The sequence below is a fragment of the Balaenoptera borealis genome, assembly GCF_965194805.1.
Source record: "Balaenoptera borealis genome assembly, chromosome: 7".
In the NCBI taxonomy this organism is placed as follows: domain Eukaryota; kingdom Metazoa; phylum Chordata; class Mammalia; order Artiodactyla; family Balaenopteridae; genus Balaenoptera; species Balaenoptera borealis.
Window position 1 is genome coordinate 70,250,689 of NC_138864.1, and position 24,090 is coordinate 70,274,778.

The 24,090-nt window shown below is 39.4% G+C and overlaps 1 protein-coding gene across 1 annotated transcript in view; it reads left to right on the forward strand.

Moving 5' to 3' along the window:
- Window positions 1–24,090, forward strand: part of SLC25A13 (solute carrier family 25 member 13) — a 209,976-nt gene that overhangs the window by 90,194 nt on the left and 95,692 nt on the right. Inside the window, 2 exon segments of the mRNA XM_082398331.1 lie at window positions 1,519–1,634; window positions 23,244–23,383. Coding sequence (XP_082254457.1) covers window positions 1,519–1,634; window positions 23,244–23,383 — 256 coding nt within the window.

A 24,090-nucleotide genomic window follows, 5' to 3' on the forward strand; every position in this document is an offset into this window, starting at 1 on the left:
CTCGCGTTCTGGCGGGGTTATATGCACATGACTACCTCTCCTTCCCCCAGCAGGCTGTCAGCTCTTTGAGGCCAGCCGGGAACCTTCCACTCAAATGTGTTTCCCTTGCCATCCCCACCTGCCCCTGGTCCTGCTCACACACACAAGATTCTCAGTGAGACAGACTCTGTAGTCGAGGAGAAAATGTTCTGGGCAAGTGTTCTTCTGTAATACGTGCTGTTCCTGAATGTTCCCCTGCGTTCGGAAGGATGTGTTTTTGGATGGTGAATGACATAGAGACAGTGTAATGAACACACCAGAGTTTTCCTTTCTTTGTGGCATTATTATAATCAGGTGACATTCTGGGAAATAGCTAAGTTAACGTTGTAGCACTTACTTTGTACAAAAATGTGTTCTCTCTATAAGATTTTAGAGGTAATTAAGTGTTCTGTGAAACATGGGAAAGCACGTCTGTTTTCTTTCTCCTTCTATATCCTCGAGACTTGGACTATCCCAATGTATCATTGAAATATTTGTACATTTAAAATACAAAATAGGGGAAAAAACTTAGTTCTAAGACAGCCTTTGTGGATTTATTTACTCCTTGGAAGTCAAAGCATATGTGGCCTGTTCTGTTCCTCCTAATGGATAGATGTGATCATATCATGACCTTGCTCAGAAACTTGCATCTCTGAACCTCTGATCTCATTTCACAGTGTTCTCTTATGTACTTTTCTGTCCAGATAAAATTAGTTCCTCACATTTTCCTTGCACACTCCCTAGCTTTCTTGCACCTGCCTTTCTGCAGGCATTTCCCCTGCCTAAGGTGACCCCCTTTCTATGCCCATTACTGCATACCTGAATTCACTAATTTTTCGAGACCCAGCTCACATTCCATCTCTGCCACAAAGCTTTCTTTGGTTTCCTACCAAAATTCTGTTATCATCATCTTGGTTCCTGTCTTATGATTTGTCTTTCCTGTATAGTATTCTAGACTAGTGTTATCTGTCTTACCAGACTAAAAGTGCCTTGGGGTCACATTTCATGGCCAGTTTATCTGTATTCTATCCCCCGCCCCAATATCATCCTCCAGTTCAATCCTCATGTGGTCAATGGATATCAGTAATGAATGAATCTTTGTGAACCAGTTTTACATGGTGTAGGAAGGTATTAATGAATGACTGAGCTGGTCTATTTTGTTGTTAACAACCATATATTAATCTAAAGTGTCTAAGCTTTATTTTTAGAATCTAACAACATGCCTGAAACAAAAGTGATATGTTGGATAAAAGTTACATTTGAAATTGTAATGCATTTAATGTGTCACCATATCCTCAAATCTGTTGTGTCTTTTAGATTCTGTGTGTTATTTCAGTCCACTCTATGTAAAAGGAAATGCTAAGTGTTTATACATGTTTTTAGGTTTGAATTTTATTTTTTGACAGTGATGTTTTATTTTTTCCCTTAGTGTATATTTGTGTATGCTTTTGTCTTCCACAAGCTACTGACTTTATGCTTTGTGCTTGTTTTGTGTTGCAGATTAATATCCTTTCAAGAATTTGTGGCATTTGAATCTGTCCTGTGTGCCCCAGATGCTTTGTTCGTGGTGGCCTTCCAGCTGTTTGACAAAGCTGGCAAAGGAGAAGTTACTTTTGGTAAGGGGCATGAGTGTGTGCACACCTAAGGAAGTGCAGACCTGTGTGAGCGGTTTGGGTTTTTTCCCCAAGAATGAAGTGTATGGAAATGGTTTTAAGAAGTTAGCCTGTCTCTTTTAACAAAGATATCTCAGTGTTTTGAGCCTCCAGTTCTTGAAAAAATTGTCTCCCTTCGTGAAAAATTAAGTTTCTGGCTTAGTAGTTTTGATGCTCTGTTTTAGTTGTAAGGCGAGGGAGGATGGAGCACGACTGAGTCACAGGGTCGTAGAAGGTGAGAGGCAGACAGGATTTGACCGTGCACTTCATTCCCTTCACAGTCAGTAGTGCTTTCCACGGTTAGAATGAAGACGTTAATAAAGTGCCTGAGAACAGAAGGGATTCATGTTCCCAGTACCTTGTGTCCTTACCTTGTCCTCATGGAGTAGCTTGAGTCCAGAGGCAGCGCGCGAGATGGTAATTTGGAGCGGTACGTGGAGAACCCTATTCTTCTAAATAACACGTTCCCCTCTGGCTGGGCTGGCAGTGTCTGCTGTGCTGCCCCCGCCTTTATTTGGGGAGCAGCACCATCTTCATGGGGCTCAGCTGCCAAGCTGCAGAAAACCCTGACGTCTCCTAAGCATTAGGAGAAAGGGAAAACCAGGACGTGGTGGGGCAGTGGTACGTTCTTTTTTAAAAATAAACTGGTTACTGAAGATACATTGTGCAGAAGACACCACATTTCCCTCGGACTGTGCAGTGTCCAGCATATGTTGTCTGTGCATGTGAACCTGGTGTAGGAAGCATTGCCGTGGAGAATTTTGGAGCCCTTTTGGGGCACACAGATTGTGCATTCAGGGGAAATGGGTAATGCACCCATTTTAAATGTCTTTGTTCCTTGTCTCTAATTTACTCAGACTTCTTGGTCTTGTCTTACTTGTACGTCGTGAGGAATGTACAGATGGGGGAAATACAGTTGGTGTAATAGAGCACCATCTGTTCTGGATGGTTCTGGAATTGGAGAGACTTAGCTCCTCCCAGCTCTGCCACTTTTGTCTCTGAGTCAAGTTAATTATCCTTTCAGGTCTTTATTTTCCTTATCAGAAATGAAGATAAAAACTACATAAAGTATAGGTAAGGCAGCCTTCCTCCTCCCCCACCCATTCCTCCACGTTCATTTGACATGACAGTTATTTAAGGCTAGATCAGCCAGGGCAGAGGCAAAAACACATACATTTACCTGGTTTTGTTTCAGGTACTCTATAAATTTCTTTATTTATTTATTTTTGGCTGTGTTGGGTCTTCGTTTCTGTGCGAGGGCTTCCTCTAGTTGCGGCGAGCGGGGGCCACTCCTCATCGCGGTGCGCGGGCCTCTCACTATCGCGGCCTCTCTTGTTGCGGAGCACAGGCTCCAGACGCGCAGGCTCAGTAGTTGTGGCACACGGGCCTAGTTGCTCCGCGGCATGTGGGATCTTCCCAGACCAGGGCTCGAACCCGTGTCCCCTGCATTGGCAGGCAGATTCTCAACCACTGCGCCACCAGGGAAGCCCTGTTTCAGATACTCTAGAAGCTCAGATGCTTTCCGTTAACACTTCATGAGGATTATTTAATATTTAAAAATCCCTAGAATAATTTTAGTTTTTTCCTCTTCCATCACCCAGTTCCTCTAGCCACAACTTTTCAATGGAACACCAATAAAAATGTTCCCATTAAAATCTCCAAATAATAAATGAGCAGCTAGCTCATGGTGGTGTTGATTTACCCAGTGGAAGTCAGTTTGGTGAGAACGTTATGATTACGTTTCCTTGGGGTGAACAACAAGGGGAACCTGTAAATTTGCATGAGTTCAGCACAGGTGTGCTCGCTCGTCTTCCTCCTTTCTGCAGCAAATCTGGAGGGAGGGCTGGAAGAGAGCTGGATTGGAGATGGGGGGCTGAGGAACGGACTTCCGGCGTTTTCCCGACTCCGATCAGTCTTCCGTCCATGGGCATGAAGTGGTGGGGCTGATGTTGCCACCAGCACACCACTGGCCTGGCGGAGGAAAGAAGCAAGAGGCTTTGCCAGTGCTGGGAGGGCTGTGTGTGTGGTAGTGTGATTAGGAGAAAAGAACAGGTAAAGCAGCAGAATGTGGGAGATGGGAGTCATCTGTGAATTGTAGAAAGAACGTGGCATGACAACTGTTTCTGCTTCTCACTAGCTGTTTGTTGATGGACAAGTCATTTCCGATTTCTGAGCCTTATTTTCCTTATCTACAAAATCAGGGTAATAACCTACCTTCCAGGACTATTGCACATAAACGGGCCATGTGGAAAACAAAGGCCTTTATAAAAATAATATTACTAAAAGAAATAATGTGAGAGAACAAAGGAGGATTTTCTTTTTCTTCTTTTTTTTTGATCCTTGAGAAGCCCTTTATTTTAACTTGCAGTTTAACCACTGGCCAGGTAGCTGGGAATTTTGCTTACTATCTGTGCTGTGTTGAACAATGTCCCATCTCTGAAGACATACGAGAGTGCGTAAGAAACTGGGGCTTCCAGGGGGCTACAATGCTGCTTCTGTCCTCAGTTGCATATGACTGTGGTGGAAGAGTGCATAGCCCATCTCCCGCTACCCTGCCTTCTGCAGGTAATTTGTTCCAGAATCTGCCTGTCTCACAAAACACAAACAGGGTATGTCCTGTATCTGTTTATGATGAGCCAATGGCGTCCTCACCCTGTGGGTGTAATAAAATGTAGCCTGGGCTTTTCTGAGCTATTAATCCCCATTTAGGATTAAACTGAAAGAGCTATGCGTAGTACAAAGAAGATACTCAAATGACCATCAAATTGCAAAATAATAGCTGACTTAACATTTTTCATGAGGTCGGGTAGAGTCATTCAGTGGAGTTGAGTGCTGTGTACAGCAGGCTTTTGCCAAGTGAACACAGTCATACGGGAGGTGTGGCAGCCTTAGGAGTGTTTTGTCAGCAGGTACCTTTAGAAGAAGCTAACAAATAGGTACGTTTTTCAGGCAACTTGTAATGGGGTTGAAGAAATTTTTTAAAAAATGGAGTTGGGCAGAAAAGTGGACTTACCTAGTCAATCCTGGTCTCATAGCCCACAGTATTATAAGGGAATCCAGATCTGTGCCCTGGCTGTTTGTCCATATGAAGCTGTTTGACAGACACACAGTGGCACTCTTTGCTCTGATTACTTCCTCAGCTCCCTGTAAATCCTTCACTCAAGAGAGACCCTTTTGTATATCAGAAGGTTGCCCTCCTGAGTGTGCATCTTTGGGAGGAGTAGGCATGGAGTGGCGAGAGAGGAAGGGCTCCTTTTTTAACCTCCCAGGTTGGCATGGTCAGCTGTGGTCACGGGGTGAGCACTGCTTTTGCACTAAACAGTGGGTCATCTGGGGCCTTCCCATGGGTTGCAGGGAAGGCTGGCAAGTGGCCTCAGATCCCCCATGTCTCCCGGCTTTGCATTTCATCCAGAGGAGAGCAGTTACACTCTTTATCTGTTTACATATTAGGTTTCCACAGAAGAGCTCATTTGAAGCAGGGCTTCTAGGTCTAAGCCCAGTAAGCACCAGTATTTGTCAACAAGCTGGCAGTGTTAATGCTCCCACTAATGCTGATTCTGATACACGCTAAACAAAAATCAGATGGAGCGTTTCAGTGTTGCATTTCAGTGAAGCCTTGCCCCGTGTTCTCTGAGGCCTTGTTTATGTTTACCGTATTTTCATGTCCAGATCACTCCCTGTGTTTGCTACTATGAAAAGATCTTGATGAGGCCAATTTTGTTCCTTTGATATCTAGTTCATTATGTTCTCCTGTTTCCTTTGAGGGAAAACTTATCTCCACTATTCTTGTTCTCACCATGTTTTCTTATTTTGATACCCGATATTTGTAAGTGCATTTTATGATGCCAACAGGTGTATAACATGATATCACTATAAGTAGAAAATTCTACTTAACAATTTGCAATTCTGTGTGACTGGAGAAAAAAGTATTTTGTTCTAAATCTTTTCATTTGCATTTTTAGCCTATTTTATATGATAGTGATTTTTTACTCTTAATTTTTTCAAGTGTACTTTATTGAAGTAGAGCATACATGCAGAAGGATGCACGAATCCTAAGTGTACATTTTGATGACTTTGCACAGTGTACATACTTGTTTTACCACCATCCAGATCAGAAAGAGAATGGTACCAACACTCAGTAGGTCTTTTCCCAGTTACTCTTCCAATGGTAGCAAGGGATATTTATCACCACCAATTGATTTTGCTTGCTTTTAAACTTAATAAAAATGGAGTGGGCTTCCCTGGTGGTGCAGTGGTTGAGAATCTGCCTGCTAATGCAGGGGACACGGGTTCGAGCCCTGGTCTGGGAAGATCCCACATGCCGCGGAGCAACTAGGCCCGTGAACCACAATTACTGAGCCTGCGCGTCTGGAGCCTGTGCTCCACAACAAGAGAGGCCACGATAGTGAGAGGCCCGCGCACCGCGATGAAGCGTGGCCCCCGCTTGCCGCAACTAGAGAAAGCCCTCGCACAGAAACGAAGACCCAACACAACCAAAAAAAAATTAAATTAATTAAAAAAAAAAAAAGAATAGCTCTTTTAAAAAAAAATGGAGTGATACAGGATTTATTCTTTCATTCTCACTTCTTTTGCTCAAATTTTATTTGTGAGATTCATCCATGTTTTTGCTATGTGTATTTTTATTTTGTTCTTTTTCTTTGCTGTGTAGTATTCCATTGCATAACTTTACCCTAATACGTTTCCTCATTCTACAGTTGATAGACATTTGCACATTTCCAGTTTTGATTGCTACAAATACGCTTTGAACATTCTTTTATGTATTTTGGGGTGTGCATATGTGTAGGCATTTCTAGGAGTAGAATTGCTGGGTCGTAGAGAGCTTCCCTGGTGACGAAGTGGTTAAGAATCCACCTGCCAATGCAGGGGACATGGGTTCAAGCCCTGGTCCGGGAAGATCCCACATGACGCGGAGCAACTAAGCCCACGTACCACAACTAGTGAGCCTGCGCTCTAGAGCCCGTAAGCCACAACTGCTGAGCCAGTGTGCTTCAACTACTGAAGCCCACATGCCTAGAGCCCGTGCTCTGCAACAAGAGAAGCCACCACAATGAGAAGCCCGCGCACCGCAAGGAAGAGTAGCCCCCGCTCGCTGCAACTAGAGAAAGCCCATGTGCACAGCAACAAAGAACCAACACAGCCAAAAATGAATAAAATAAATTAAGAAAAAAAAAAATTGCTGGGTCTTAGAAAATGTATATATTTAGCTTTCCGTAGATCTTACCAAACAGTTTTCCGAAGTGGTTGTACCAGTTTACATTCATACCATCAGTGTATGAGAGTTCTAGTTATTTTACTTCTTTGCAAACACTTGCTGTTATCAGTTACTTTCATTTTAGCGATATCTCATGCTGTGGCTTTAATTTGCATTTTTCTCATTACTTATGGGTTGTACAACTTTTAAAAAACTGTTTATTGGCCATTTGAGTATCCTTTTTAGTATGTGTCTGTTTTCTAGATACAGGGGCTTTGTGGGTTATATATTTCCTGATGTTTTTACTCTGTGACTTGCACTTTTACTCACTTCATGGAGTCCTGAGGAACATAAGTTCTTAATTTTAATGTAGTACAAATTACCAGCATTTTCTTTTATTGGTAGTGCTTTTTTTTTTTAATAAATAGATTTGTTTCTTTATTTTTTAATTTTTGGCTGTGTTGGGTCTTCGTTGCTGTGCATGGGCTTTCTCTAGTTGCGGCAAGCGGGGCTACTCTTCGTTGAGATGTGCGGGCTTCTCAGTGAGTTGGCTTCTCTTGTTGCGGAGCACGGGCTCTAGATCAGGGACAGCAAACTTCTTCTGTAAAGCGCCAAAGAGTAAATATTTTGGGCTTTGTGGGCCATAGGGTCTCTGTCACAACTACTGAACTCTGCTGTTCCTATGGATGCATGTGGCTATGTTCCAATAAAACTTAATTTGCAAAGACAGCTGGTGGCCAGTGGAACATAGTTTGCTGACCCTTCCACCAGAGTATTAACAGGAACATACACAAGTTGATGATAAGACTGGGGATTAAGACACTTAGTAGAATGGGTAGGTTGTGGTGATATTTGGGTATTTGTAATGAGCTATGAAACAAAGAAGGTTCTCTTCTTTGTGTCTAATATGGTTTGGTTAGCTTCATTGAGAAAGTGACTTTTGAACACAAATTTGAAAGAAGTAAGGCAATTGATCATATAGAATAAGGAAGAAGGAGGGGAAGAGACTGTCCCAGGTGAAAGGAATAGCCTTTGCCCAGGTTGGAAGGCTGGAGTGTTCTTGGCACATTTGAGGAACAGCAAGGAGGACTCATGTGAATTGAGTGAGGCAGGGGGTCCTGAGGAGAGAAACTCAGAGAAGTAATGGATCTGATCAAGGAAGGCCCTGTAGGCCAAGGTTAGGACTTGACTTTGATGGTAAGTGAACTGGGAAACCATTGCAGGGTTTTTTTTTGTTTTTTTTTTTAGCAGGAGAGTGTCATGACCTGGTTTATATTTTAGCATCATTCTGGCTGTTGGTTGAGAATAAATTATAGAAGGGCAAGAGCAGGAAGAGAGAGAACAGTTAGGAAGCTATTGCAGTAATTCAAATGAGGCATCATGGTGGCTTGGGCGGGAGTGAAGTTAGGGATATATTGAAGAGAGAATCAATAGGGTTCTCTGATAGGTTGGATGTGGCCTGTGAAAGAGAGAAGAGGCAAGAAAGATTCTAAACTCTGGCCAGATCAACTGGAAGGGTGGAGTTATCAACTGATAACTTGGAGGGCTGCAGGCTTGGGGATGGTGGGAGAAAGAACAGGAGCTCACTTTTGGATGTGTTAGTTTATGCCTTTGGATATTTAAGTGAAGATGTCAAACAGACACTTAGATATCTGAGTGTGGAATTTGGGAGATAGAAATTTGGTAGTTAGCAGCAAATAGATAGTGTTTGAAGCCATTTAACTGGATGAGTGAGTTAGAGGAATAAGTAAAGATAGGGGTGTCTGTTGAATGCTTACTATGTTGTAGGACTGGAGATACAGCAGTGGCAAGACTAAAAAATCCTGATCAGATGTTTTAGGGAGAGAGAGACAGTAAGCAAATAGAACATGACATCATACTATATATTCTCTATCTACAAGGTAAAGCAGGCTAGGTAGAGAGGAGGGTTAGAAGCTATCCAAGCAGACCTGGAGGAGTCTTTGCACCAAGGTGACGTGATACAGGCTGTGTATTGCAGGAGGAGATGGAGCTACAGGGTCTGGAGGTGATGGTCACTTGAGAGGTGCTTCGACAGTCTAGGCAGGGGTAATGCAGGCCTGGACTGGACCCCACCAGGGCCGTTGCAGAGGATGAATCCTATATGACTTGACTCCTGACTGACTGTGGTAAAAAGGAGATCAAAGGAAAGAAGAGAGACCCAGTAGTAGCTACTGAGTTTGTTCTGTTCCAATGACATGTGGTTTTACATAATCTCTTGAGAGAAGGGATATAACTGTCATTTTAATCTTGAAGTTTATTGATCACTTACTATGAACTCGCCTTGAGCTAAGTGCTTTATATGTAATTGATTATTTAACCCTCAGAACCTAGGCGGTCTGTACTATTATAATTCTCATTTTTCTGATGAGGAAATGGCCTTGGGGAGGTTAAGTAACTTGTCTGTGGTCCTGGAGTTGCCTGTAGTGGAGCCAAAGTAGCAGCCAGAGGACGGCCAAGCGTTACTCACTGTGCCACACTGCCTCCCTCTGGTGATGGCTGTGCTCTGTGAGGACGGCCTGCCTTTGTAATCTAGATAGGTGCCGATTCATCCTTTGTGGTTTCAGTCTGTATCAGATGTTAGAGGGATTTAATAATTTTTCATGAAGAAGTAAAGAACAATACACTAATGAATTAAGATTTTGTTTATATGACCGTACTGGAAGGTAATTATAAGGAAGAATGTACCTGGATTAGAGTTCTCAGTACATGTAGAAAGTTGCCTCAGTTACAGAGACGTCCAAGGAATTTGTTGAAATGCACTTGTCGTGGGCTTTACCCAGGAGGCTTTATCTTTTGATGTGAGCAGAATTTTGAGTGGAGGGGGAATTACAGAGTGGTGGGAGGGCAAGGAGAGTTGGCCTTTGTGCAGACTGAGGATAGTAGAGGAGACCCTTGATTGAAATGTGGGTGCTGGGAGCCAGGGCCCCATGTGATGGTGCACCCACCACAGCCCTCTAAGCAGGAGTTTTAATTTGATAGGAGAGGCAATTGGGAGTCCTGCAGGGTTGTTGAGAGGACAGGGACAGGATCCGAATGATGCTTGGAAAAGGTGGGTTTTGTTGCATTGGTTGGAGTGGGGCAAAGCCGGAGGCAGACATGTCTGTGATCCTCGTGTAAGCTCCCCATACCGCTGTGAAACAGGCAAGTGGATGATCACTCCCATTTTGTGAGTGGAAGAACTGAAAGTCAGGGTTTGAAAGTACTTACTTGCCCTCTGAGCAAGTTGGTACAGGGTGGTTTTCCAACACTTTCATTTTCCCAAGTTTCTTATTTGTTGATGCTGGGAAAGCAAAGCATTATTGTTAGGAATTTTAAGAATGTGTGTGTGTGTGTGTGTGTGTGTGTGTGTGTGTGTATTTAGTGAAACTGTTAATCTGATATATTTAGTGCGCTCACCAGTGATTGGTTTTTTCATGATGCTAATTTAACATTAACTATTCCTGTTTATGAATATTTCTTCAGTAGTTGTATCTGCAGTAGGCGCCAGTAATAGCCTAACTCAGTAGTAGTGGAGGACCTGAATCTTACCTTTGTCTAGTGTAAGTCACAATTGACCTTCTGAAAATTCAGGGTATGTTGTATACCGGAATACTTCCTCAAGTTGAAATGTAAAATTTTTATTTGCTTAATGCCATCACATGTTTTTCTTTTCCTTTGACTTATCTCTTTCATTACTCTTAAACAAAATTTCATGAAATGTTTTATATGCAGTTGTAAAATTTCCATTCTTAGTATGCACCCAGTTTCATTATCGTGGTGGTGGTGGTGTGTGTGTGTGTGTGTGTGTCCGCCTGCAGTTTTTCATTGAACTTTAGCAACAGGGATTCTCAACTCTCTGGTTCCAGATAAGTGTTAGGAAGTCCATGAATGGCCACAGTTGTTAGTTGTGTTTTGTCTAAATGAGCATTTGCCTTTAGCAAGTCTGAAAGGAGTCCTGCCAAAAGATAGGAACTGCTTTTTAAAGAGGGACAGCTGAATGAGTAGACATGTATCTTATTTAAGACTTTTCCAGCATTGCTGTTTAAAAACTTCAATTGTAAAATAGTCTTTGCCCTGAGCTACACTGGGAGACTTGGCTGCCTTGCTACTTCAGCTCTGTCAGTTGGCCTGGAATCCAAAAGAAACGAGCACAGTATTGATTTTGTATTATAAGCTGCTGTGGCCTCTTGTCCTTTAATCTTAACTATTGAGTGATATTGTGAGTTTGGATACTTTAAAGTGGTGTCTCCTGTTAACGTTGTGTGAGAGAGGATTCTCCTATTAGACAGTCATAAGGCCCCAAAGTTTTAGTCTACGAAGGCTCTGAGAAGTCCTGCAGAAAAAGTAAATTAACTTTGTCAAACTATTTGAACAGAACCTACCTTTCTTTTGTGTGTGAGACGTAAACAGAATCCACAGAACTAATGAAGCGATTTCTAATGTCCTTCTCTAGTTAATTCTTTGACGTGTATGTTGGTGTTTGGAGGGGCCCTTCCTGGGTTCACAGTTGGATTTTGTGCAGGAACACCTGCTGTGATGAAAGTGAATTGGAATGCTCTGGGAAAACGAACAGGCTAGATGACACGAGGAACTATGTGGAAACAACCCCCTTCAGTCATTCTGATTCAAGTTGCAGAAAATGATGAGAGCTAAAAGTACGCAGATAAGTTTTGAAGGTAGACACTCAAATTTAATAATAAATGTAAAAAACTAGAGGAATGCAGGTATTGGACTAGAAGAGGACAAAACTTTAGCCATAATTTTTTAAAGCTCACTGCAAAGAAGGTCATTTATTATTACCTTTGTAAAGACACTTGGAAAATGAAATATTCAAAATGATAACTGAGGGGAAAATGGTTCTGAGAGTCAGAAGGAGCAATTATTTGAGCAAAGTTCTTTGTTAATATTCATTCTGATTTTGATGTTTCACAAAAACAACAAGTTATTTTGGTGAGAGGACGTTATTACCCGATAGTAGATTTTATTTCATATTTTTGGGGGACCCACGTATATTTTCTTAAGACACATTCCAATAACGAATGAGAATATTGAATAAGAGCAGTGTGAGTTTTGAGAGGAAATAACCTCAATATTGATGAGGATTGTGGCGTGCCCAGGGACTGAGTGTCTTGTATGAGATCCTAGAGACTGTGCAGAAGCTGTTCCAGTTCATTGGGTCAAAAATCCACTACTTACGAAAAGCTAAATACGGATTTGCACGATTGACCATAATGGCTTCAATTTTGAAAGATAGTGGTATCAGAGAGCACTTCCAGTTGGTGGGATAATTTGAGAATCATCTATGCTCAAATGGCTAAAATATTGTACTTTTTGCTACTTCATCACCCCATTTTAAAAATAGGGAGGGGGGAAAAAAGGCCTGTTGAGAAGGTGGAGGAATGTCAGTTGGAGAGAAAATCACAATAACCATGTGAAGCCACTCCTTAGTTAACCACCGCCTGAAGGTTAAGCGTTCTTTAGAAGACTGTCGGTATGGAGAGGCCGAATCAGGGGATGTCTGTACCTGGTGTGTGTGTGTGTGTGTGTGTGTGTGTGTAAGATGAAGGGAGAAGAGAACTTGTGAATAGGAAAGAAGGTGTGGAGAACAGAAAGCTAATGGTAAATCCTAAAACTTGGAGCACTGGGAGAATTTGACTATTTTAAACTGTACTGCTCACTTAAAAATAGTAACATTATACCATTATTCTTTCAGTATAAGAGGAGATAAAAATATTGTTTTTCTAAATTGGAAAATTTGCTGTAATCTTGCTGCTAATGACTGATTTCTTCCAACAGTTGCAAGGCTGTTTTTGCTCTGATAGGTTGATAAAGGAAACAAAATCAAGAATGTATTGGAAGTTCTCAGAGAAAATTACAGTTTAGGTATATGTTGGGGGTGGATAGTTAGACATTTTAATTGAAATAAAACAGTTTAATACTAATAAGGGATCACTGTGGGTGTACATTTGTAGTACATTTGCTCTTGAGCATTTAAGTAGAGTTAAATGTATGTTAATGCTTTTGCAAGAAAATTATTTTTGATAACATCCGTCTAAGGAAACTAGCTTAGGAAATTGGTGTTTTAAACAATAGAGATATTATACTTGCATTTAGGGAATGAATTAGGATTCTTTGTACTGCTTTAAAAATTCCAAAGAGTTGGAGTCTTTTGGTGTGTTCCTCTCTAGTGGTAAGGAAAGTTAACAATAATTAACACAACAGATGATTAAAGCAAGCTTACACATCTGGAGAGTGACCACAGTGTGCTGTAGACCTCCAAACACCATTTTAACTGACCTACTTTTGATTTTATGAAAGACTGCTAATGATTTATTCTGTCCAATTGAAAGTAACTTTTTTCTGGCAGATAGATTGAAAACATCTCAGTTGGCCTCTCTTGCTGTTTGATTTAGATAGTGCATGTGATAGAAGATTAATATCAAATGCTAAATAGCTGGTAGCCTTTAACATTTTTCATTGTTAACCAGCATTCACTATGATGACTTAAACAGTGAATTAATCTTGAGGATTTATAGATCCATTAGGCTTTAGAATAGGAAGGATTCTTATCAATAAGGCAGAGCACGAGTTCTCGTTGTAATAGCATGGGGGGGGTGTTCATGACAACTGCGGGCTCCCTGGGTCCATCGCAAATCTGCTGAATCAGAGTATTTGGGCGTGGGGCTTGGGAATGTGTTTTGAACAAGCTCTCCAAGGGAACGCGTTTCACACTGCAGTTGAACAACGGCTGGTGTCATTTATGGCTTTATTTCATGGATGTGGAAACAGGCACAGAGAGGGGACGGTGACTAGTTTCGTAGGAACCACAACTTTGTCTTCCAGCACTACTAGACGGGTGACACTCTGTTCTAGAATGCCACGTGACCTCATATCAGGGTAGTCCCATCCCTCTCTACGTACAGAACTGGAAGAGGTTTAAGTTAGCCCTAATTTCTACATGTACCATCACCATATATGACTTCGAAATAATATTCAGCTCAGCTTGACTGTGTGTGTGTACGCAAGCGCTTTGTCTGCGTGTGTGCTCATTTTTTGAAAGATACTTATCACCACTGTACCCGCATGTTCAGAATGATAGTAATAATAATACAAAGTTTACAGGGGCTTATAGAGATCTCAATTTAATGAGAAGAGCTGAGTGTGTGAAGTACTTATTCTGTACTTACTCTGTTTTAATGGCACCCATTTTCCCCCTAGAACTTCCTTGAGCAAGTCTGAATTGTAGCCAGAATACTTCTTTCCTCTTCAGACCCTTAACTGTGATTAATAGAAAAAGGCACTTGTCAAAAGGGTTTGAAATGGCAAACCTTGATATTGGCGCATGTGGCAGTAGAGATAGGTCTGTATCCACTTACTCCATTATGCTATTTAACTTCCGAATTCAACAATTTGTCTTGTGCTCCCTGCTTAAAAGACGATGGCCATATAAGCTGTTGTTAGCCATATCAGCAGGATGAAATATTATTTCCCTTCGAATGAAACCACAACTTTCTTTGAGGATTTAGCCCACATTAGAAAAAGCACCCCAGTGAAGCTGCCGAGAAGTAAAGGGCACTGTTCAGCAACTCTCCCTTTGCCTCTGAGAGGGATGGATTACTTTCGGGTTTAACTGAAACATCCTTTTTGTGTTTATTGTATTAATGAAATTTTTAGGATCCATGAGAGAGAGATTGTGGTTCAGTGTTTGAAATAATGTAGCTTGATGAACCTTTTTTATTTTAATGGGAAACTTGTTTTCCTTGATTTGCAGCTTCAAAGAGTGAATCTTTTGGAAATTAAAGTGCATTAATTTAGTTATTCTGTATGGAAACAAAAACACAGAAAGTAAAAATTTGCATAAGTGAAGACCTCGATGATTTCAGATTATAGTGTGGTGGAGGTTAAGGAATAAGAGGCCATAGAATTTGTAAAAACAAATTCAATCTAACCACTTAATGGCATGTGCAAGTAATTTGCCAATTAAATATTTCTAGTATCTGAAAGATCTTCAAAGCAAAGAGTGGTGGTTCTTAATCTTTCTTAATTTCATACTTTCAGAAACATAATGGAAAATTACTTAGTTTTTTATCACTTTTCATTCAAAATTTTAATATATGAGCTAAAAGAGGATGATTTTAAGTATTTGAGGAAAATTATTGCTTTTTGAGACATGTATAAACTATGATATTTCCAATCACACTGTGCCTGATTTTTTTTTTTTTTGTATCTTTTCTAAATATTTGGTGCTCAGATAACAATCTTCATTATAATTAAGACTTTAGATTTTGGAATTTTACCATTTTAATGGTCACCTACTATGTTTAGAACATTGTACTGGGCACACTTGGCTACAACCCTCGAGTTATTTTACTCCCATTTTACACATTGAGAGAATGGAGTCAGAGTAAGTAATTTGCCTAATATCACTCATTAGTAGGAAGCAGATTTGAGGGTTCCAGGTTTTTTTTAAAACACAGCTTTATTTAGATATAATGCACCCATTTAAAGTGTATGATGCAATGTTTTTTCATCTGTTCACATATTTGTGCAACCATCATCAGTTTTAGAATATTTTCATCACCCCAACAAGAAACCCCATACCTTAGCAATCCTCACTCCCCACTCCCATTTTCCCCAGCCCCTCCAGTCCTAAACAACCACTAATCTACTTTCTGTCTCTCTGGATTTGCCTATTCTGGACATTTCATATACATGGAATCATACAACATGATTGTATGATTCATCATACAACATGGTACATCATACAACATACAACATCATACAACATCATGGTCTTTCATGACTAGCTTCTTAGTATAATGTTTTCAAGGTTCATCCATGTTGTAGCATGTAATATAGTACTGTATTCCTTTTATTGAGGATGTCACATTGTTATAGATATACCACATATTGTTTATCCATCCTTCAGTTAATGGATATTCTGGTTGTTTCCAGTTTTTGGCTATTGTGAATACTGCTGCTATGAACATTTGTGTACAAGTTTTTATGTGAACATATGTTTTCATTTCTCTTGGATATATACCTATGAGTGGAATTGCTGGGTCACATGGTAACGATGTTTAACTTTTTGAAGAACTACCAAACTCTTCCAAAGTGACTGCACCATTTTTACATTCCCACAAGCAGTGTATGAGGGTTTCGGATTTCTTCACATCCTCACCAACATTTGCTACTTGTGGGGGTAAACTGGTATCTTATTGTGATATCTCGTTTGATTTGCATTTCCTTAAAGGCTAATGATTAGAACATCTTGTCATGTGCTTATTGGCCATTTTGTCTTTGGAAAAATGTCTGTTCAAATCCTTTGCCCATTTTAAAAATTAGATGAATTGTCTTTTTATTATTGAGTTGCAACAGTTCTTTATATATTCTAGAGTTCTTTACCAGATATGTGATTCGCAAAACTTTTCTCCCATTCTGTAGGCTGTCTTTTCACTTTGTCGATGGTATCCTTTGGAGTACAAAAGTTTTCAGTTTTGAAGATGTCCAATTTATATATTATTGTCCTTGGTTGCTTGTGTTTTTGATACTATATCTAAGAAACTATTTTCCAATCCCGAGTCGTAAAGATTTATGCCTACGTTTTCCTTTAAAAGCTTCAGTTTTAGCTCTTATATTTAGATCTTTGCTCCATTTTTGAGTTAGTTTTTGTATGTGGTGTGAGGTAGGTTCCCACCTTACTTCTTTTGCATGGTTGTCCCAGCACCATTTCTTGAAAAGACTAATCTTTCCCTATTGAATTGTCACCCTTGTTGAAAATTAACGGACCTTAAATGTAAGGGTTTATTTCTTTACTCTCAGTTCTATTCCATTTGTCTTATATGTCTATCTTTATGCCAGTACCACACAGTCTTGATTACTGTAGCTTTGAGGTAAATTTGAAATTCAACTTTATTCTTCTTTCTCGAGATTGGTTTGGTTATTCTGGGTCCCTAGAATTTCCATATGAATTTTAACGTCTGCTTGTCAATTTCTGCAAAGACACCAGCTGGAATTTTGATAGGGATTACACTGAATCTGTGTATCACTTTGGGGAGTATTACCATCTTAACAGTATTAAGACCTCCCATCTATGAACATGGAATGTCTTTGCATTTATTTAAATCTTCTTTAATTTCTTTCAACAGTGTTTTATAGTTTTTAGAGTACAGGTTTTGCATGTCTTTTGTTAAATTTTTTCCTAAGTATTTTATTCTTTTTGAGGCTATTGTAAATTGAATTGCTTTCTTAATTTCATTTTTGGGTTGCTTATTTCCAGTATGTAGAGATACAGTTGATTTTTGTATATTGATCTTGTATCCTTCAACAGTGCTGGACTTATTAGTTCTAATGGTTTTTAAGTGGATTCCTTAGGACCTTGAATACACAAGATCATGTCATCTATGACCCAGCTTTTAAAAATCACAATTCTTTCCACTACAACCATACTGTGTAGCCTGGGAAACTTATTGGGGGAAATAAGTTGACTTTTTGAGGCTATATTTAGGTAAGAAATGATTACCACTTTGTAATTATCTTTTTATAATCTTAAAAAAAAAGTGCAGCAGACTTTCAGCCTAGAAACATTTGTGGAGAAAGCAAAGTCCCCAAAAATAAACCCAAAGGTTTTTTGAGCTTATTTGGTGAAGTCTTGCTTTAAATACTATCACCATTATTTGGTGATATTATGGGAACTATAGACCTTCCAAACATAGTTTGTTTGGCACATATTGAAATAACAATGATTATACTTTGAGATAAGCACTCTAATTTGTTTTTACTTTCAGGAGGAGTGGCTGAGCTAAGAAAACTATGATTTTAAATATCCAAAATATATATCTAGTGCTTCATTTATATTTCATTGCTAATTCAGTTTTGCTTCTTTGCCTATATGACCTCAACCTGGGGGTAAGATTTTAAGACCTTGTGCTTTAGACTAGGAGAGACCTTCTAATTTTTTTAAGTTAGTAATAAATCTGCCAAGTGATGCTTATTTGAAAGCCATCAGCAGGTGCGTTATGAATTATAGTCGTATTTATTAATTTATTAATTTATTTATTTCACGGAACCAAGGGACCAAAAAGCATAAAACATTTTTCTCTTTCCTCTCCAGTACTGCAAGTTAGGAAGTTAAGTTTGGAAAGCTCAGGGAATGGTAAAGGTTTAGTGATAGGATGACCCTACGATCGACTCCTAGAGTCTTTTATGGTAAAGCTCATGGAATTTTCCATGAAAGCGAGAGTACAGAGCAGTTTTGAAAATCACTTTGGTTTTTAGTTTCTGATTTTCCAGCTATATGATGGAAGGAGTACTCTTACCTCTCAATCTTAAAACAATCAAATGTTAAGTGAGAAAGCTATTTGAGCCTCCTAAAAGGAGAAGAGAATATTAACCTGAGATGATATTACAGTGTCTTCCAAAGTGAGGGGGGAAGTTCCAGAACCCATTGTGACTATTGGGCTTAGAGATGTTTGTTTTCATGAACGTACAGGAAAACGTTGAGGCCAAGCATTTCAGGAAATCAGTTCCCCACAATGACTTCTTGGAGCAAGATGAAGTGTTCAAAGACTTATGAATCTCTAAAATATTTTCAGAGAAAAAATGTAGGTTTTCCAGAGTGACAAAATTTAATATTTTAATTTCTTAAAAGAGTTTATTAGCCTTGAAAATGACTATAGAAATATTGGTAGTTTTCCTCTTTATGCATAATAATAATGCTCATATCATTTGATTTGTCCAATTATAATGACTTGGTAATCTTATGATATTTGAGTACACAAGCCTCTGTTAGGTAAGTTAGGAGAGTGAAAAATAAATTTTGTAAAGGTTGTATCAAGTGGTAAAAAACTCCAGGTCTTTTTTTTCTGCAGAATTCCATGACCAACTGTTCTTCCCGTAGCAACCTTTTCTTCACCACAAATGTAGCATCAAGTCCTTAGGGTTTGAAAATAATATTTGCTGCTGGCAGGTGATGCCAACATCTGTAAGTGCCTAGACCAGGATCTGTCCTGTCTCAGTGGCTTTGGTCCAATATGTTTTGATTGGACCCTTATTAATTCACTTCAAAAGAAATGAACCCTTCTTCATGCTGTTGCTCTTTACTGAAAAACTCCCTCACAGATTCATCTGAATAAATCCTCCACGGCCTTTAGGACCCAGATCAAGTTTTACCTTCTCCAGAAAGCTTTTTTTTCTCCCACTGTTGTAAATGCATCCTTCCTTAAACTTCCGTTTCCTTGCCAAGAGGACTGTTGCTGTTTAGCACTTAATCCAGTATACTGTTTTGATGTGTTGTTTAGTTATTTCTTGTGGATTAGACTTGGATTCAGCACCGTGTCTTCTCCTGCCCTTCTACTTCCCGCAGGACCTGATACAGTGCTCCCAGATGTGCTGGCTAACTAAGGACTGGCATTCTTACAGTGGCCAGTGTGTTAGAACAGCTGAGAACTGAAAATGGACCCCATTCTCAGGGTCGTGTAGTTTGTAAACTGTCCAACTCCAGGGAGTACTGGTCACATAGGCCATGAAGTGAATGTCAGTCACTGGATTGTACAACTTGCATGTCCCCTTGGGTCTACAAGTGGCCTGTGTGTACACTTGCTGCATTACATTAGCTAGTCTGGAGAATCTTTCCTACCTCCTTCCTTTCATATTTTTTTGTTTGTTTCAATGGGGAGTTTAAAAACCCTTCTATAACTCTTTAGGACAACGTTTTTCAAAATGAGGTTCTGGACCCTTGAATTAGAAAAACCCGGGATGCTAATTAAAATGCAGATTCTTTAGTTCACTTGAATCAGCCTAGGCCTGGGGCTGGAGACTTAAATAAGGAAGACTGACAATTCTTTGCACTTCACTGAAATCTTAGGAAATGATTGGTGAAATGGCTTTTCAGTAGGGTGGAAACTGTAGTGCCTCAAAGGGTTAATACCACTGTCCTGAACCTGGTGCACTATTGTAAGCCTTTTCTTCCTCATTTAAGGTCAGCCGCAAGTTAGTGAATAGTTGCTCTATGCCCACCATTGTGCAGGCACAAGGGGAGAAGCAGATGTGAAAAATATGGCCTTTGTTCTCAAGGTGCTAATGATCTATGTAGAAAGAAAAGATGTATAATTAATGTGTATACTCACACAGACCTATCTGCATACCTATACAATACTATATAGAGATATCTTTTTAAAAACACATCAGTAGTGCAGATCTGTAGGATTGACAGTTTGTAGAGTTGAAACATGTTTTAGAGATCACATATAGCTCTATACTTCAGGGGGACTAGATTTCAATACTTCAGGCAGGCATTTGCATAAGAGAGACAAGCTCTCATGGAATAGTGGAGAAAGCTCTAGACTTAAGGTTCGAAGTTCACAGTTTTGAATTCAAGTCAGAGCTCTAGTAAGCAGTGAATGATAGTTAATTATAGGAAAAATAAGATTGTTGGTTAGAGTCAGTCACATTTTAAATTCATTTACTAAGTTTTGAGTAACCTAAATTTATTATATATATTTATAGTTTTATACCATATAAATATTCAAATAGATAATAAATGCCTTAGCTTTATATGCCAATATTGGGTTAATACCTTCTGTTACTTTTCTTTGTATTAATACATGTAATTTGCATATATTTAGCCTAAAACACATTTTCACTACATTTAATTGATTTGAATATCCAGCTGACACACCCTTTTTATAACATGCCTGCTTTTGTAAATGTCTGTCATCTTGCTTACGGTGGTAGCAGGAGATATGGAGGGTCTTTTTGGGTAACTTCCTCATCACTGCTGTGGGAGTTCCTGTTGCTCATTGTAATAGTTTGCTGAGGTTGCCATAACAAAGTGCCACAGACTGGGTGGCTTAAACGACAGAAATGAATTTTCTTACAGTTCTGGAGGCGAGAAGTCCAAGATCAAGGTGTTGGCAGGATTGGTGTCTTTTGAGACCTCTCTCCTTGGCTTGTAAATGACAGTCTTCTCCTTATGTCTTCACATGGTTTTCCTCTGTGCATGTCTGTGTCCTAATCTACTTTTCTTATAAGCATGGCAGTCATATGACATTAGGCCACCCCCCCACCACGACCTCATTTTAACTTATCTCTTTGAAGAACTTATCTCCAAAAAATAGTCATATTTAAGGTCCTAGGGGCTATGACTTCAACATATAAACGCAACACAGCACGTAGATCTCATGTCCTGTCACCTCTGAAGTCTTCTATTACAACATACCAAACTTTCATCATGAACTTCTGTCTTTCCAGCTCTATCACTAACTTCATCAAGATTTCCAGTGTTGGACTTTTTGTTCTCCAGAGTCATCATTTCTTTATGACTTTTACTTAAACTTCCATCCACCCATGTCTCCAATATTGAGTTAATACCTTCTGTTACTTTCTATAGGACGTTGAAGGAGAGGTCAAGAAAAGGAAGGACCTCATTTTTGACAGCTATCCCATGATTATTGCATTGAAAAGTTATTTTACCAGAATGCTTGGCAGAGAGGAATCTTTATTTCACCAGCTTGGCAGAAAAATGGCCACAAAGTCATTTTTGCTTGTATATTTCTCTAAAATTTTATTATAGTATATAAACATTTTTTTATAGAGTAAAAAATTGTGGGTTTTTTTTGTCTTTTGGTCACATCTTTGTCATTTGAACATCATTTCTCATTAGATCATTTACTGGTCTTGATTAGAAGATTGTGGGCCTTCCTTGAATCTATCCTGGGCCTGCTTCATACAGAGGCATAAAAATTTAGAATGGGAAAGGAGCTACAGATTATCTAGGTTAATATCTATTCCATCACATATAGCCACTAGAATAATACCTGGCACATGGTAAGTGCCTAAGAAATTTTAGCTACTATTAGTAGTAGAATTTGAACCCAAGTAATTTGACTTTCAGTTCGGTAATTCCTTCTCAGAGGTTTTGGAGCCAAAAAGAAACTTGCAGAGTCTCCTCCTACTTAGTTCATTTCATTCATCACCCCCCACTCAGATCCTCAATTCTTGATTCACTTCATTTTTCTTATGTCCTTTCTCTCTTTTTTTTCTCTTTTTTCCTAAAAGTGGAGAAGACAGAATAAATTCAAAGAAATTGAGGGTTACACTTAAAAACTTCTTATTTTATTGTCCTTATCAGGGCCAGCCTGAGGTTTTCTGCCATCTTTTATAAAATTTACGCGTGGCATAATTCTGATTTTTTACTGCCTTCTCCGTGCAGATACACACCCAATCTTATACTGATGGCAGCACTACTGTTTCTTCATGGCAAGACTTTTAAAATTTCTGGAAACTTTAAAAGCATGGAATAAAAACTTGTGAGTGTAAGGGTGGATGGAAGTAGGAAATTTGGGGGAAACAGTGGAAACACGTGCCAAGGTTTTTGGCACCCTTTAGAGTATTAAAGAATTTACTTCTTTTTTTAAATAGTTGCAAAGGGAAAAAAACAAGGTAGCAGGCACAGTTTGCTCATAAAAGTGAGCAGGTTTGGTAGATATATTTAAAGATGTGAAGGCCAGGACAAATTCATTAATATAATTTGTGACCCTTTACCTTCCAAACATACACTCATGTTGGGAGGCGGGGAGACTAGTAAATAAAAACGTGAAGCTTTAGAAAAGTAAGGTTTTTCATATTGTTTTCTGTTCTCTGTCAGTCCTCTTACAGTTTTGTGGTAGAGGCTAAAAAGAGGGGAAGAATCAATACTACAGTACATTTGGTAGCCCATCTTAAAATGGGATTATTTGGACCATTTGAGAACTTCTGTCAAGCCAGAGTGTGCAGGATAAAGTTAAAGGATTGGGCTGTTGGCTCTTCTTCCCATTACCTTTTAAGTGTGGCCTGATGAACAGTGGAACTTTTTAAAGCTTAAATAGAGTCTTAGTGCTGTTGAATATATGCTTCAAGATTTATATCTAACTGATTTCTAAATCCTCAAAAACATTTTAATAGCTTGTTAAAGAGGACTATATTTAAGACTTGTATAGTGTTCTATGTGTTTCTGTATGTATAAGTGTGTTTCCTGCCACTAAAGATTGAATTATATCCCCTGTGCCTAGAAAATAATATTTGTTGAAACAAAACAGATGATGATATGAGATTTAGCTTATTACTTTGTTTTGTGACTACCTTTTAGGGCCTTTTGTGTGTGTGTGACTTCTTGATTTTTTCCTTTTATTTTATTGGATGGCATTATTAACTTTGACTTCATGAGACTCCCAGTTCTATTTCTGCCATGATTTTATAATCTGTGTTTTTAAAGTTGAGTTACTTTTTCTACAAAGAAAGTAGCAATATCCATTTAGTAACAGGTTTTATAAGGAAGAACCCGATTTGCTTTGTTTTAATCAACCTTTCTTTTCTCTTTTCAGAGGACGTTAAGCAAGTTTTTGAACAGACCACAATTCATCAACATATTCCATTTAACTGGGATTCAGAATTTGTGCAACTACACTTTGGAAAAGAAAGAAAAAGACACCTGACATATGCGGAATTCACTCAGTTTTTACTGGTGGGTCTAGCCCTTATAAAAAGTTAAAAAAGAGTGAATAAGTAAAACTAGGATCCTGATGCACATTTGCTAACCCTGGCCAAACCATCCATTTGGAAGTATTTCTTTATTAGTATGTAGAAACTATAGGATTAAATAGACTTACAGACTCTGCAGAACCCGTTCCTACTTAAATGGAATACACATTGAGGACCCAGGAAATCAAGTGGTTTGCTGAAAGGTCACATAAGTCAGGAGGGGCAAAATCAGAACCTGAACTCTTGGCTTATGACTGGTTCCACCACTACTTACCAATGTTTTGTTTTCCCTTGGGAAATGGCCAGGTGTCATCATCAGCATCTAACCATAGAATCATTTCACCTGAGGCCTTTTTATAGACAAGACACTGGATCTAGACCTTGACTGCATATTGGAATCACCTGGGGATTTTTAAAAACTATTGTTGTTTGGGTCCCCCACCTCTAGAGATTAGATTTTGTATGTGTGTGTGATGGAGAGCAGGGAGGGACTGCTTGGGCCTTGGGGTATTTAAAGCTTTTCAGGCACTTCTGTTGTGTTGCCAAGTTTGAGAATCACTGTTCAGAGCACTTAGCTGTCCGTATCCGGGGTTCAGCTCTGTGGGAGTTATCTGCATTTCTGGGACACCCCTGGCCCAGTCCCTCCTGACTTCCTCTCTTCACTCCCTGCTTCATGATAATTTCACTAGG